Genomic DNA, 13,766 nt, shown 5'->3' on the forward strand with positions numbered 1-13,766 from the left:
GCCAACATACTAGCTATAGCCCTGCTCGTCCACTTGTCCACTCTGCTTGGTTGGCTGAGCAAGAGAGCAGCCTTAACTCCCCATAGGTCTTACCTAAAGCTGGATACCCTTAATGGCAACTGCATGTTCCACAGCCCATACCAGGACCGATTTTAAACCAGTTGCCTCAAGGGTGGTCCAAAGCCCAGAACAAATGGCCACTGCTTGTTTGATCATAGAAGTCACCAAACCCAGGGCTGTGCAAGCTCATAACCAGGCTCAGAAGATAAATGCTCACCATTACAGGGGAGGAGGCCACCTTCACAGTGGCTGGAAGAGTGGTTGTGCCAGGTGTCACAGCCACTGTCTTAACAATGGTGGTGCCTGCTGGGACACTCAGCACTGTGGGTGCTGAGGAAGGAGGGATTTTCTGTGTGGCAGCAGCAGCAGCAGCCAATGCAGCCATCCCACTCATCTGTGGATTACTGCCAATCACCTGTGGTGGGCACAAAGCATGTGAGCTGCAGGGGTTCCACCTGCCACCTGCCTCCCAACTCAATGACCCCTTCAGAACCTGCCAGGAGGGCTCAGCAGCATCCCTTGACTTTTCCTAATGCAAACAAGTAGGCAGGTTGCCTGCCAAGTGCTCTTGAGTTGTTTTTGTTTGTTTGTTTGGTTGGTTTGTTTTGTTTTGTTTTTTTTCTTTTTGGTTTGTTTTGTTTTGTCTTTTGAAAAGGGGTTTCATGGTTGGCCTCAAACTTGCTCTGAAGAGGACCTTCAATTTCTGATCTTCCTGCTTCCTCCTCTCAAATGTTGGGATTACTAACATGCAAGCACATACTTGGCTTACACAGTGTTAGAAACTGAGCCTAAACTAAAGCTTTGTGCATGCTAGGCAAGCACACAACCAATTGAGCTATAACCCCAACCCCGGAACAGATTTTTAAGCAAAGAACCATAGTCAAGCTAGGCCTGGAATACATGCTTGTAATCATAGCTACTCAGGAAGCTGAAGCAGAGAGATCACAGCTCAGTGAGTCTCTGATTCAAAAGTAAAAGCTAGGGGTGTAGTTTGTCTGTGAAGTACTTTCCTAACAGGGTTCTGTCCTCAGCACTACAGAGATAAAGAAAAAGACCATAGCCAGAACTGGAGATGTAGCGCAGTATAAGAACTCATTCTTAGCATGCAGGGAGTAATGAGTTTCACATATAACACCATTAATACCACCACCACCATACTGCTGGGTGTGATGGTTCATGCTTAGAAGTCTAGCACTCAGGAGGCTGAGTCAGGAGAATCCCTCTAATCAGTAGAAGCTTGGGCTATAGAACAAGACTCAAACACTAAAACAAAGCACAATCTTTGCACTAAATAGAGCTCATTAGCACGGCCCTGGGTCAAATCCAGCTAACCAGATTTTCCCCGTTCCCTTCCAAATCAGGAAGGCTACACTGAAAATGCCTCAAGGATCACACTATCACAAGGCCCCCTTAAGGCATTAATTTTTTTTCTCTCTCTCTTTTTGGTTCTTTTGAGACAGGGTTTCTCTGTGTATCCCTGGCTGTCCTGGAACTCACAGAGATCCTCCTGCCTCAGCCTCCCGAGTACTAGGATTTAAGATGTGTGCCAGTTTTGATGCGATAGTACCTTACAAAACAACTAACGCATATGATGAGAGCTGGTAGGCTTCATGCACGATAGGCAAGCACTCTATCAATAAGCTATATTCCCAGGGTATGTGTGTGTGTGCTACATACACACACACATAATATATATATATATATATATATATATATATATATATATATATATATATATATATATTTTTTTTTTTTTTTTTTTTTTTTTACAGATCAGACAAGAACTATGTTTATACTTTTGGGTCACCACAAAGCCCCCCTCAGTAACAGATCCTCACCGTTCCCTGGGCACTCTGTGTGGGCACAACCATTCGCACACTGGCAGGCAAGGAGGTCACAGTGACAGGGGCTTTTCCAGCCTGGCTGGCAGGTCTCATCGTGACCAGTGGTGTTCCTGTTGTAGCCTGAGGACCAGTCACTTTGAGAACAGCAGGGACACCTGATGAGAAAGAGTGTTGATCCTTAGGAGGTCCTCTTCCACACATATCCCACCACTCTGCTCAGTTCTTTACGTATGAGTTTTCAAGGCCCTCAGCACAGTCCCTGCCAGCAAGACAGAACACTCTTACCCCTAATCTCAAGACTAAGCCTGAAGCTAAAATCCACCAAGAAGCCACCAGCAAGACAGAGCACTCTTACCCTTAATCTCAAGAATAAGCCTGAAGCTAAAATCCACCAAGAACAGCAGAGCACCCACTATTCAGGCAATGAATATCTTTAGTGACTAGGCCCTCATGACTTACCTTGAGTCCTGGCTGCAGTGGGCACAGAAATGGAGCTGCCTGGCACTGTTGGCAAGACCTGGATGGTGGTCGTGCTTGGAGGTGCAGTGGCAGCCTGGGGCACAAGTGTGATGCCTACTTGGGTCAGTGGCTGTACGGCAGGTGCAGCTGCTGCTGGCGCAGGGCTCTTGGGAGGGTTGGCAGGCACAGATGGAACTGGATTGGGAGTGGGGGAGCTGGCCGTAGCAGCCGTGGCAGGAATGTCATATTTCTGGAGTTGCAGAAGGTAACTGTCGGCTGTTGCCACTGGGCCCCAGCTAACCTCCAGCGAGTTGGTATTGGCTCGGACTAGTTGTACTCGAGCCGGGGGTGGTGGCTTTTCTGTAATACAACAAACCAGTTATTAAGATAGGTGTATAGATGACCTTCATTCACATTACATGAAGCTCTGTCTCTGCACATCAATCGGTAATTGCTGAACTTCTAAACTAGCAGTGAGCTAAATGAAAACAGATTCTGGTATTGTCATTACTTTCAAAGGATCTCCTGCCTCGATGTTGTGTAATAATTGTTCTCCGTTACCTCTGACTGGTCAATAAAGAGTAGAACAACATACAGGGCAGTTAAGGTGGGACTTATAATCCAGGTGTGTGTGGGGTCCCAGGTGGGAAAAGGGGGTGAAAGGGAGGGAGGAGAGAGAGAAGGTCGCTGGGACAGCATGGGGAGGTGTCCCTGGGGGTGTCATGGAGGTGTCCATGAGGGCAGGAGTAGCTAGGGCAAGACTAGAGGACAGGTAACAGGGAATGTGACTGGGAACTAGGCCAAGCTGGCACAGACAGGTTAGAATAAATGAGAATCTACCCAGCTAATGCTCATTATAAACGTTAACAGGTCTCCAATCTCATTATTTAGGAGCTAGAGATGGTATAGGAAAACAAAACAAAACAAAACAAAACAAAACAAAACACTAATTCAACAATAGGGAGTAGAGACGCTTTAGCAGCGGGAATAACAGTGGCCTAGCACCTTACCTGTTTCCAGATACCATAGGTCCTTGCAGCACACCTGGTTGTTCCAGGCCTTACGGTAGCCATCACGGCCACTCCAGATGTACAGGCGAGTATTGATGGCAACAGCACAGTGGCCAGCTCGAGCTCGAGGAATGTTGTCCTCCAGTGTATCCATCAGGATGGTTTCCCAGGCCATGGTATCTAGAGGTACACAGGTGCTAGAGTCACACAGAGGACAAAAGAAACCTGTCCCCCAAATCAAAAGTGGCCCTCTATTCTTTCACTGTCACGAAAGGTAAAGTTATTGGAGTATTAAATTAAAACTAAACAGAAAAATAAGGCAACACACCTAAGAAGAAAATTAAGCCATGAGCTGAAAAGTTATTTGGAATATATAACTCCTTGAACATTAAAGATCTTAAGAAAATGTGTGAATCCAATGTCAAAATAAAACAACTCAATTTTTTTGTTTGGTATTTTGTTTTTGGGATGGGGTTTCACTATGAAAAACTGGATGGTCTCAAACTTAAGAGATCCACTTGCCTCTGCCTCCTGGATGCTAGAAACAAAGGTGTATATCGTAATAAAGTGATAGCCAGGTGTGGTGGTGCACACTTGTGATCACAGCACTTGGGAAGGCAGAGGCGGGGGGTCGGTCTCCGTGACTTCAAGACCAGCCTGGTCTACAAAGCAAGCCCAGGACAGCCAAGGCTACAAAGAGAAACCCTGTCTCAAGATGAGCCCACCCCCCTAAAAAATGAGAATAAAAATGTCCCAGGGCCACCCCACCCCTCACCACTCTAAGCCTGAGAAGGCCATACCCAAGTTGAGACAAGCCAGTGTGTTGGTACACTTCCACTCCTTCTCGTGTGTGGCCACTTTGACATCGTCCATGACAAGAGGCACCCAGCCACCAAACACATACATTCTAGTAAAGCAAAGAAAAAGCAAGAGAGGACTGAAGCAGAACAAAGCTAGAGGATACATCTTTTACCTAGTAACTTTTGTACATGCTCAGTTCTCTAGAAGTCCTCGGAGTCCTTGACGGTACATGAAGCTGTTTAATATGGTACTTCCTATCTGATGGTTCATCTCTTACCTGAATCCCCATGGATCTAGTCCTTGGCAGTCACAAAGAATGCTATCTATATGATTCAGCAGCCTATACTCTGGATGGGGTAGAGCCTTACATGTCAAGGAAGGGACTGGGGCTGTTGCTGCAGTCCCTCCACCTTTAATCTGTCCTTTCTATGTTGGAATAAGGTGGGCATGGGGCTGTTGAATGCCAGACCTGCCAGAAAGAGGTCTTCTTGGGATTGAGGGACAGTTGACAAAACTTGCTTGAGAACCCTTCAGGAGTCAGGGGCAGCTCAGGTCAGGGAAGAGAAGAGCAGACACTCACTTGTTTCCTATGGTGGTTGCAGAGTGGAGGCTCCGAGGAAGAGGGGCCACCCCACTAAGGCTGGGCTTATTCCATGTCAGTGTCTCTGCAGAAATGGAGAAAGAGATTACCTAGGCTGGTTCAGATACCATAGTCCCAGGGCTGGGGCCAAGCGGGCCCCAAACCAACACAAGAACTGCATTCCTGTCTTCCTAAATACTTCTGCAGGCTCTCCAATTTATTGCCCTAACGGCTAGGCTTCAGCATTTCCAAAGCTCTTTGGATGACCTGGGCAAGATTTCTTCCCAAAAGTACTGTGTACCTGCTATAAGGCAGCACTATTCTCAGGGATGACATAGGGGTGTCAAGCTCACCTCAACCTCTCCTTTGCACGTCTACTCCCTGTACAGCATTTACGTCCATGCCACCTTAGCACTGAGCAGACCACACTTAAGGAAATATTGCTACTTAAGTTTTATTTCAATGCTTAGGTGCTCTGATCCACAGGGCAATATACCCCCACCCAATCTATCACCCACTTTGTAGCGTAGGTAAAAGATCTAACTGGTCTATGAGGAACAAATTTTTACTGTGCTAGCCATATAAGAATACCCCATTCTGGGCTGGAGAGATGGCTCAGAGGTTAAGAATACTGGCTGTTCTTCCAAAGGTCCTGACTTCAATTCCCAGCAACCACATGGTGGCTCACAACCATCTATAGTGACATCTGGTGCCCTCTTCTGGTACGCCGGCACACATGCAGACAGAACGCTGTTTAAATAATAAATAAATCCTTAAAACAAAACAAAACAAAAACCAACAATAGCACCATTCCACTCCATATACAGACTGTCCACTGAAGAGTTAGTAGGGACTGTAGTGGAAGTTTTGGTTTCTTTAAAAACTCAGTCATGTTTTACGTAAATATGCTTTTGTTTTAATCCCAAGTGTGGGAAATGGGACTGACTGCCTTAGTTTGTCCACAGCTGATAACTGCTTCATGCAGGGGCATGGTCTTTGCCAGCCGCAATTATTACAATCTGGGCGCTCAGAGCTCAAAGGAAGAAAGCATAGCAGCTTGGAGGAGACTGATGAATGAGAGGACACAGATGGAGAAAGAAAAAAGTTGCTGGTTACCTGGACGGCTAGATATCCTGACTATGACATTGCTACTGCCGCCAAAGAACCCAAAGACCCTAACCTACTGGAATTAAGTCTAAAGAGACCTACGTTCACTTTCCCTTCTAACCTTCTTTCCCTTCTACTTAGGGTTGGGTGACTGGAAGGGAGGTAGAGGCTTAAGGAACACGAAATAAAATAGGGTTAAAAATGATGTGACAAGGTACTCTACGTAGATTGAGAGAATTCCATTCTAAAGATTGTGCTCTCTCCCTATTCTCCTGAAAGCCGGTATGGTAGTGGAACCAATGATTCTTATTGTTTGTTTCCTATCCACTGGTAAGACTAAGGGGGGATACTACTAGCTCTCTCCATGAGCCCCACCTCACCAGGCAATGACAGCCACTCAAGGATAGCTATCCAGAAGACTGGCTTTGCTCTGAAGCTACTGAACAGCATCAACTTCTTACCAATGTCCAGGGTCCAAAGGTCCCCTAGCCTGCAGCCACTCATTCCTCCATAGATCACCAGCTTGGATTTCTTGTTCTCTTTTTCAGTGTAGACCACAGCAGTATGTGACTCCCGTGGTGGAGGCAGGACCCCGTAAGTGATGGGGATGTCCCAGGCAACCACTCCAGAGCCAGGCCGTAGTTCAAGAATATATAAGTCATTCAGGTACCTGAGGAAGATGTCATAGCAAACCTGGAGCACATGCACCACAGGCCTCAACAGGTTCTCAGTGAGCAGTACATTTGTTAGGACATAAAAGAGCAAGGGCCACGAAAATTCCAAACTCTACCATCCTTGCCCCCAAAGAGAGGACTGCCAGAAGCTCACAAGGGGAGTGCAGCATGATGGCAGCCTTAAGTTCAGACTCAGAGTAGGCCCCTTCAAGCAAGCATGTATACAATGCCAGGCATTATACCTGGGCCTCCCTAGATCAAGGGGGCATCAGCTTGCAACTACCTCCAGACAGTAAGATCTTTGGCCTTGGAAACAAGCAGCAGAAGCTGCAAAGAAAGCAACCAGGTCTAAGGTATGAGGGATAGGGACGAGCCCAAGGCAAAGCAGGCTTCTACCTCTTGCCCAGTTTTCTCCTGTAAGACCTACACAAAGGTTCAGATTTCAAAGTCAGAAACTTCTTGAAAGGACACTGAATGCACTGTTTCACTGACAACCCAGCACAGGAGAGAAACATGGCTCTAGTACAGTCAGTTGGCATAATCAACTTTAGAATTCCAGATGAGTCTTGTACCTATGGGAAGTAGAACCACTCTGATGGGGTTCTCCAGAAAAAAAAAAAAAAAAAAAAGAAAAAAGAAGGACAAAGACTCACCTTGGAATGTTGTTCTTGGGGTCTTCACTATCATTGGCCAGACCCCCAAATAGGTAACATTTATTGCCCACGAGGGAGAAGCTGTGTCCAAGTCGAGGACACGGAGGTGGCCCATTTTTGGGCGTCTTTGCTTTCAATCTCTTCCATTCCCAGCGACTTGCCTGCAAAATCAATACTTAAGAGAGTGACTCCTGACATGAGAAGGCCATTGGTGGGGAGCTTAGAGCATAGGACTGAGTGAGGACACTGCTGGAACATTTAAATCCTAAAGAATATGGTCCTGTTTTCTCCTCTGATACTGTTCATGAAGAACAGTCGTTATTTAAAATAAAATTATAATTTTTTAATGTTATTTTATGTGCGTTAGTGTGAAGGTGTCAGATCCCTTGGAATTGGCATTACAGACAATTGTGAGCCACCACGTGGATGCTGGGAATATGAACCCGGGTCCTTTGGAAGAGCAGACAGTGCTCTTAACCACTGAACTATCTCTCTAGCCCCCCTTGGTAGACTCTCAACTGACCCCTTCTACTGCTTCTCCTGTCTTAACCCTCAAACTATTGTAAGAAACATGGAGAGTCTCATGGGGCCTGAGGCAGTGTAAGAACCCAGGCCCACAGAAGCTTTAACTTATTATTACCTGGAGTTCATAGAGGTCGTTGCTGTATTTTCCATACTCCACCATCCCACCAAACACCAGCAGACGAGTACCATCACACACAAAGCCATAGGCTGCACACCCTGGCTGGATATCCCCTCTCACAGCTGGGATGAACCACTGGTTGGTCGCTGAAGAACAAAAGGAAACAGAAGTCAAAACATCCAGGAGCTTCTAGCCCTCGCCTCCTGACCATACTTCCTACTCATTAAGTCTTATATTCTCCCAACTCCTAGTCGTCAAATATAGCCAAGAGAGAAGGGGCTAAGCCAGCACACTGTCCTTTAAGAGCATTATCACCCCAAATCTCTAGCCACTCTAGCCAAGCCATCTGCAGAGCTCTGGCTTTCAAACTACTACACAACTGCATGCTTCTCATCAAGGTCATCTCAGAAGGCAGTAAAGGCACTAACCGAGGGCTGGAGAGATGGTCCAAAAGTTAAGAGTACTGTCTGCTCTTCCAGAGGTCCTGAGTTCAACTCCCAGCAACCACATGGGGGCTCACAACCATCTATAATGAGATCTGGTGCCCTCTTCTGGTGTGCAGGTGTATGTGTAGACAGAATATTGTAGACATAATAAATAAATCTTAAAAAAAAAAAAAAAGGCACTAACCGAGATAATTCATCAGCCTCTGGGAATCTGGTAGCCCTGACTTCCTTCCCCTGTTTACATGATTATCAAACTACTGTATCCCAGACGTCCTCCAGGGCCCAGGATTCTCTCCCGGTACCACAGAGTTAAGAAAGCCAGAGCCCACAGTACCTGTAGGTAGTCCTGGAGATACCAACTGTTACATGCAGATGCTTTTCCTCCATGTAAACAGCTGACAGCAAGGTAAGAGAATGCTCGCTAAGAAAAGCTTGAGTCCAGAATCAGCCTCTGCTGACCTCCCGAGCCTAGCTGTCTCTGCTTTGACTTCCCCACCCCCTAGACCAGGTGATGGTCCACACGCTCCGTGGCAGTACCCTACCACCACCATATCCGCACAAGTCCAGAATATGCTCAAGCCTCAAGTGGCAACCAAAGCAGTGATTCGGAGACAGAAACTTCTCAGGAGCCCCTCACATTGCCCGAGAAAGGGAAAAGCCTACCTCAGGGACCTTGTGGTTCTCCTAGGACAGTACAAGAGAACAATCATCCTTCAGCTGGAATGGCGCCCTTCCCTAGCTTGCCTGGCAGTTTGCTCTTTCACTTAGGTTCCTATGTCCTTCACATCTGCAGTGGCAAGGGTTCTGGGGATGTTACAGGCAAACATATTCTATCATGTCATATCTTTTAAAAATAGCATCTCCCCCATCTCTCTGTCTTTCTCCAAAATCTCTAAGACTGGGGCCCAGAGGCAGACCTGCTGCATGTGCATGTCAGTCAGGTGAGATCTGAGAGGGCTGTAGGATTTCAAGCCCCAGCTCTGGGCAAAGGGGGCTACAGCCAGCGTGGGGAAGGGCTTCAAAGTCAAGACCAGTCCCCCTCCTAGAAGTAGATGGGAAGTCAGGTTATGTTTTGGAGGAGGGGACACAGGAGGCTTCTGTGGACCAGTCTAGGCCTTTCATCTGCTTCTCAGCCATAGTGTCCATACAGGGAGGCAGATATACTTCTACAAGTTAAGAAATAGATGGTTAGCCAGGCACAGAGGCCTGTAATCCCAGCACTCTGGGAGGCAGAGGCAAGTGGCTCTCTGGTCTACAAAGTGAGTCCAGGATAGCCAAGGCTATCCAGAGAAGCCCTGTCTAATACATACATACATACATACATACATACATACATACATACATACATATATATTTGATGGAGGCCAATGTACTGAGAAAAAAAGGGAAACTGCTCGTTTTCCCTTTTCTCCTTTATTCAGATACATTTTGGAAAAAGCTCTCTCCCCTGATGCCATTTGTAAAATCCTGTGTTCTCACCTCCAAGGCTCCATAGGCAACAACTATGCCCCTGCCTTGCCTTAGAGGGGAGGGTCTCCTAGGGGCACCTGGAACAGCCAGCTATTAGACTCCTCGGCGGTTTAGCTGAGACAACAGGCTGCCTAAACCCCATCCTCTCTGCCATCTTCCTGCTGGAACAATACAGTTTGTACTGCTGCTGCACATGCATGCATGTGTCTACATACCCAAATGCTGCCTACTGTCCTCTTTTCTCACTCCTAGTTCAAACATGAAGAAATGCAGAAGCTTTCAATGCTGAGGTAAATCAACCTTGCACAAGTTGGGAGAGACAGCCTTAACAATCCACGGAAGGAGTTTCATCCAAATTACAAAGGTAAAGAAAGCCACAAGGAAAATCTGAGGCAGCCTCAATCTAGTTCTCAGTTAATAAAAGAGCGCAGAGCATGCCTGTAATCCTAGCACTTGAAAGGTGGAGGCAGAAAGAGCAGAAGACGTTCAGGGTTATTTAGCCTGGGCTATCTAATAAAGACCTTGTCTCAAAACAAAAACTCCCACAAACAAAAGACTGCAAGGAGGAAAAAAGCCCAGGAAGGGAAAGGACTCACCTCAAGTCAGAGTAGGACCCAACAGGGACATGAACCTGATTCAGTATTTTCCTCATGTATGGGCAGTACCTCACTCAGTTGAGAGCCTTTGTGTTAAGGCATATAGGTAGGGAGTCATGAGGCAAAACTACAGCTTTCCTGTCATGCTGATTCACTGACCCTGCTAGCCAGCCCAGAAGTTAACTACAATGTTCCTGAGCCTCCCAGATCACCAGCGTCTCCTGAGACCTAAGACGTACTTATCTGGCTTTAGCATGTTTCTTCTGGCAAGGAAGACCTTCCCAACGCCCACCAGGAGTCTGTCAGGGAGTACAGTTTCTGATATGGAGAGAATACTGCCTTCTTACCTCACCTATGAATCCCTATTTTACTCCCTGCAAGTGTGCAAGTATGTGAGCTCTTCTCTCCATCTTATAAATCTAACAGCTGCTCTCCATTGCCCTCAAACACCCAGTAGAGTATCATGTAACCTAATCCCTACATCCCTCCTTCTTGATATGCCCTGGCATGTCCCTGGCCTCCTAGCCTGACCCTCACCAGAAGACTGGAATTTTTAAGAAAGGAGGCCACCTGTTTGCAGGCTCCTGCGTGAGATGCTTTTTACTTTCCCTTTCTTCAGCCCAACTTCATTTACAGCTTCTGCCTCCCCATCACCACCTAGACTGATATCATGCATCAGAGAACACGGTGGACTTCAAGGAATTATCTTCCTTGCAGTGTGACTTGTTATACCAAAATAACTTCTCATGTTGCAGGCCCATGCTAAAAGACACAGAGGAGCCCCAGCCTCTTATTTCCCATCTGGTAGGTAGGCTGTGTACCCCTCCAAGGAAGAGAAGAGAACCTGGAAGGGCCTGGAACCACACCCAACCCTTGGGAGCAGAGCAAGGGTGATTGATGAAGTGTGTCCTAAAGTATCTCTGAGTAAAAAACATTTAAGCCAGAGCTTTGAAGAGTAAACAGGCTATCTCCTAATCAGCAAAATTAACAGGCCAATCAGGAAGTGAGCCTGCTAAGAAGTAGGGAGGGCCTGATATAGATGGGGGAACAGATGTGACAGATAGCCATTCGACTTAGTGAAATTTAGGTATATGGAGAGGAAATGGGTTACTTCTAAGAGGGTGGTTTTCAGCCTATTAACTAAGTTAAGAAACAAGTGCTACCACAATCAGCCTGAGAAAAGAAGAAGTGGGACCTCGGCTACTCATTCAATTATCTCCAGCCCATCTCGGCCAAACCGTCAGTAGCTCTACTCACCAGTGAGGTGATATGTCCATGGGGCACATCATCCGGGTCCTCTTCCCTAGAAGAGAAATCTAGAAAGGAGCCTGGTATGGGTGCAGTCTATCTGGGACGCCTGTGCACAGCAGGTGCACAGACTCTTTGTGGCTGATCCAACAACATCCCAGACCCAGGCAGAGAACTAGTAACTTCTGAATCAAAATAACCAAACATGCCCCACTCAAAGCTCCATGCTACACCCACCAGATATGTGCACTGTCAACAAAACATCACCATGTGATTGAAAAAAAAAAAAAAAAGTCAGCTGCCAAGCCACAAAAAGTAATGCTGAACGCAGAGCACTAAGTGAAGGGAGCCAGCATGAAAGAGCTATAAGGTACTATTCTAATTCTGCAACACCCGGAAAAGGTGTCCTTGTTGTCAAGAGGTTGAGGGAGGGATGAATGAAGATGGACATTCTTCAATTGTCCAACTCGGAGAGTGTGCAACACAGACAGAAGCACAACAATAAAAACACGAATTTGCTAGACAAAATCTGTTGGTTTCTCACTTCTAATGTGTGTACCACACATGGTAGCGAGAGAACAAATGTAGGGGTGTGTGGAAAGTCTCTGTACCTTCTGCTCAATTTGTCTGTCAATTTAGAGCTACCCTGCAAACCTGTTAATCAGAAAACAAAACACACAGCCAACTCTGCACAATTAATCCCAGGCTTTGAGGAGGCTATTGAAGAATGCTGTTTAAGTTTGAGGCCAGCCCGAGATACACAGTGAGAGCCAGTCTGGACAACAGAGTGAGAACCCTCTCAAACGAATTCACAGCAGCATTCATGAGACAGGGGAGGTGCTGGCTTCCCATCCCCTTCCCCAAAGGCTTTGCCCCAGTCCATCGACACCCAATCTTAGCATTAGGCTCCTTTATTTTCCTCCTTGGTGACTCACATTTTGGCCAAGACGTAGCCAACAATCTTCCCATTCTCATCCTCAGCAATATAAGAGAGCTGGTGACAGAAAGGAAAAGGAAGTCAGGCAGAGCAGGCAGCAGGCTAGAGCCAGCAGCCTCCTGCCGTGTGGGATAGTGGGAAGTCACAAAAATTGGTGAGTTGTGCCATCTGGTGACCAGGAATGCAAGGGGCTTGGTCTCCCTACTCCGCACTTGTGCCTTCTCTTTATCTGGAAGAGGGCAGGCACAGGTGGGAATTCCATCTCCGTCCCATGTCTAGCCTAGAGATCCTACACGCACCCTTTCACCTGTCAGGCTTCCCATCAGCCAGGTCCTCACGGAACCAAAGCTCTTACGGCCTTGCACACTGCCTTCAGCCCACTCGGATCTATGTTTTCCTCCTGCTGCGCCCTACACCCCTACAAGACGCAAAAGCTGCCCACCTGGGGCCAAGAAAGGCCATGATAGAAATAGTACTTCATCTGGTAGTTCTCGGGCAGGCAGAGGAGGTTGCAGTGCTGCGTGTTCATCAGGTCCTCGGGCTGCATGACAGCGGGACATGGTGAGTCTAGGGCTACACGGACTAAGGGGTCTCACACACGCGGGACCCCGTTCTGTGTCAACCTCTGGGCCGCCTCCCCTTCCCCCCAGGCAGGGCAGAGTTAAGACTCCTCGACTTTGAAAAATCCAGGTTTCTGTGTGCCGTGCAAAAACGTGCCAGTTCCAGGACTGAGCAACAGCGCCCGTAGGTTGTGCAGCTGGCTTAACGCAGTCCTGACATTAGGCAAATGTGGCAAATCGCGAGACGTCGAAAGCAGGTTGCAGCAGCAGCCTTAAAGTCTGGCGGCCGTAGACGTGCCGGGCCACAGCACCAGGTCCCTCGGTAGCATGCGCACACGATCACCCGGTAAGGCGCCCACGCTGCGCGCACAGGCTGGCTCCCCGTCACCTCACCCTAGCATTGCGGATGTTCATCACGGCGGCGGAGCTCGCGGGTCCTTGTGGGTCGTGAGCGCGCGCGCTCAGCGGCCACTCAGAGGCAGGGCACGGACGACAGGGGCCAGGGCTGGCTGGGACTGGGGCCAGGAACTCCAGGGCGGCGGCGGAAGGGGCGGGCAGCTCCAAATAGCCTGCAGCGGAAGTGCGCAGCTACGGGATCTGCTTCCTAACCACATGCAGTGAGCGAGGCACTTAGAACCAATAGGCGCCGAGGTGCTGTGTTTGAGGCCACTGCAAAGG

The 13,766-nt window shown here is 47.7% G+C and overlaps 1 protein-coding gene across 4 annotated transcripts; it reads right to left on the reverse strand.

The window, feature by feature from the left end:
• Positions 1–151: 151 nt before the first annotated feature.
• LOC132651446 (host cell factor 1-like) lies at positions 152–13,711 on the reverse strand. 4 transcript variants are annotated; one of them, XM_060376650.1, is made up of 12 exons: positions 13,482–13,711; positions 12,971–13,069; positions 12,527–12,585; positions 7,829–7,977; positions 7,189–7,349; positions 6,323–6,531; positions 4,755–4,839; positions 4,174–4,280; positions 3,374–3,553; positions 2,364–2,723; positions 1,899–2,059; positions 152–475 (listed from the first exon to the last, which is right to left on the reverse strand). In XM_060376650.1, exons 2-12 carry the CDS (start codon positions 12,988–12,990, stop codon positions 167–169), a joined length of 1,800 nt encoding a protein of 599 aa, XP_060232633.1. In that variant the 5' UTR covers positions 12,991–13,069; positions 13,482–13,711; the 3' UTR covers positions 152–166. The 4 variants fall into 4 exon arrangements, with proteins under 4 accessions (XP_060232633.1, XP_060232632.1, XP_060232631.1 ...); XM_060376649.1 differs by having other exon boundaries at positions 12,971–13,711; XM_060376648.1 differs by lacking the exon at positions 12,527–12,585 and having other exon boundaries at positions 12,971–13,711.
• Positions 13,712–13,766: the final 55 nt, after the last annotated feature.

The sequence above is a fragment of the Meriones unguiculatus genome (genome assembly GCF_030254825.1).
Source record: "Meriones unguiculatus strain TT.TT164.6M chromosome X unlocalized genomic scaffold, Bangor_MerUng_6.1 ChrX_unordered_Scaffold_157, whole genome shotgun sequence".
Lineage (NCBI taxonomy): Eukaryota > Metazoa > Chordata > Mammalia > Rodentia > Muridae > Meriones > Meriones unguiculatus.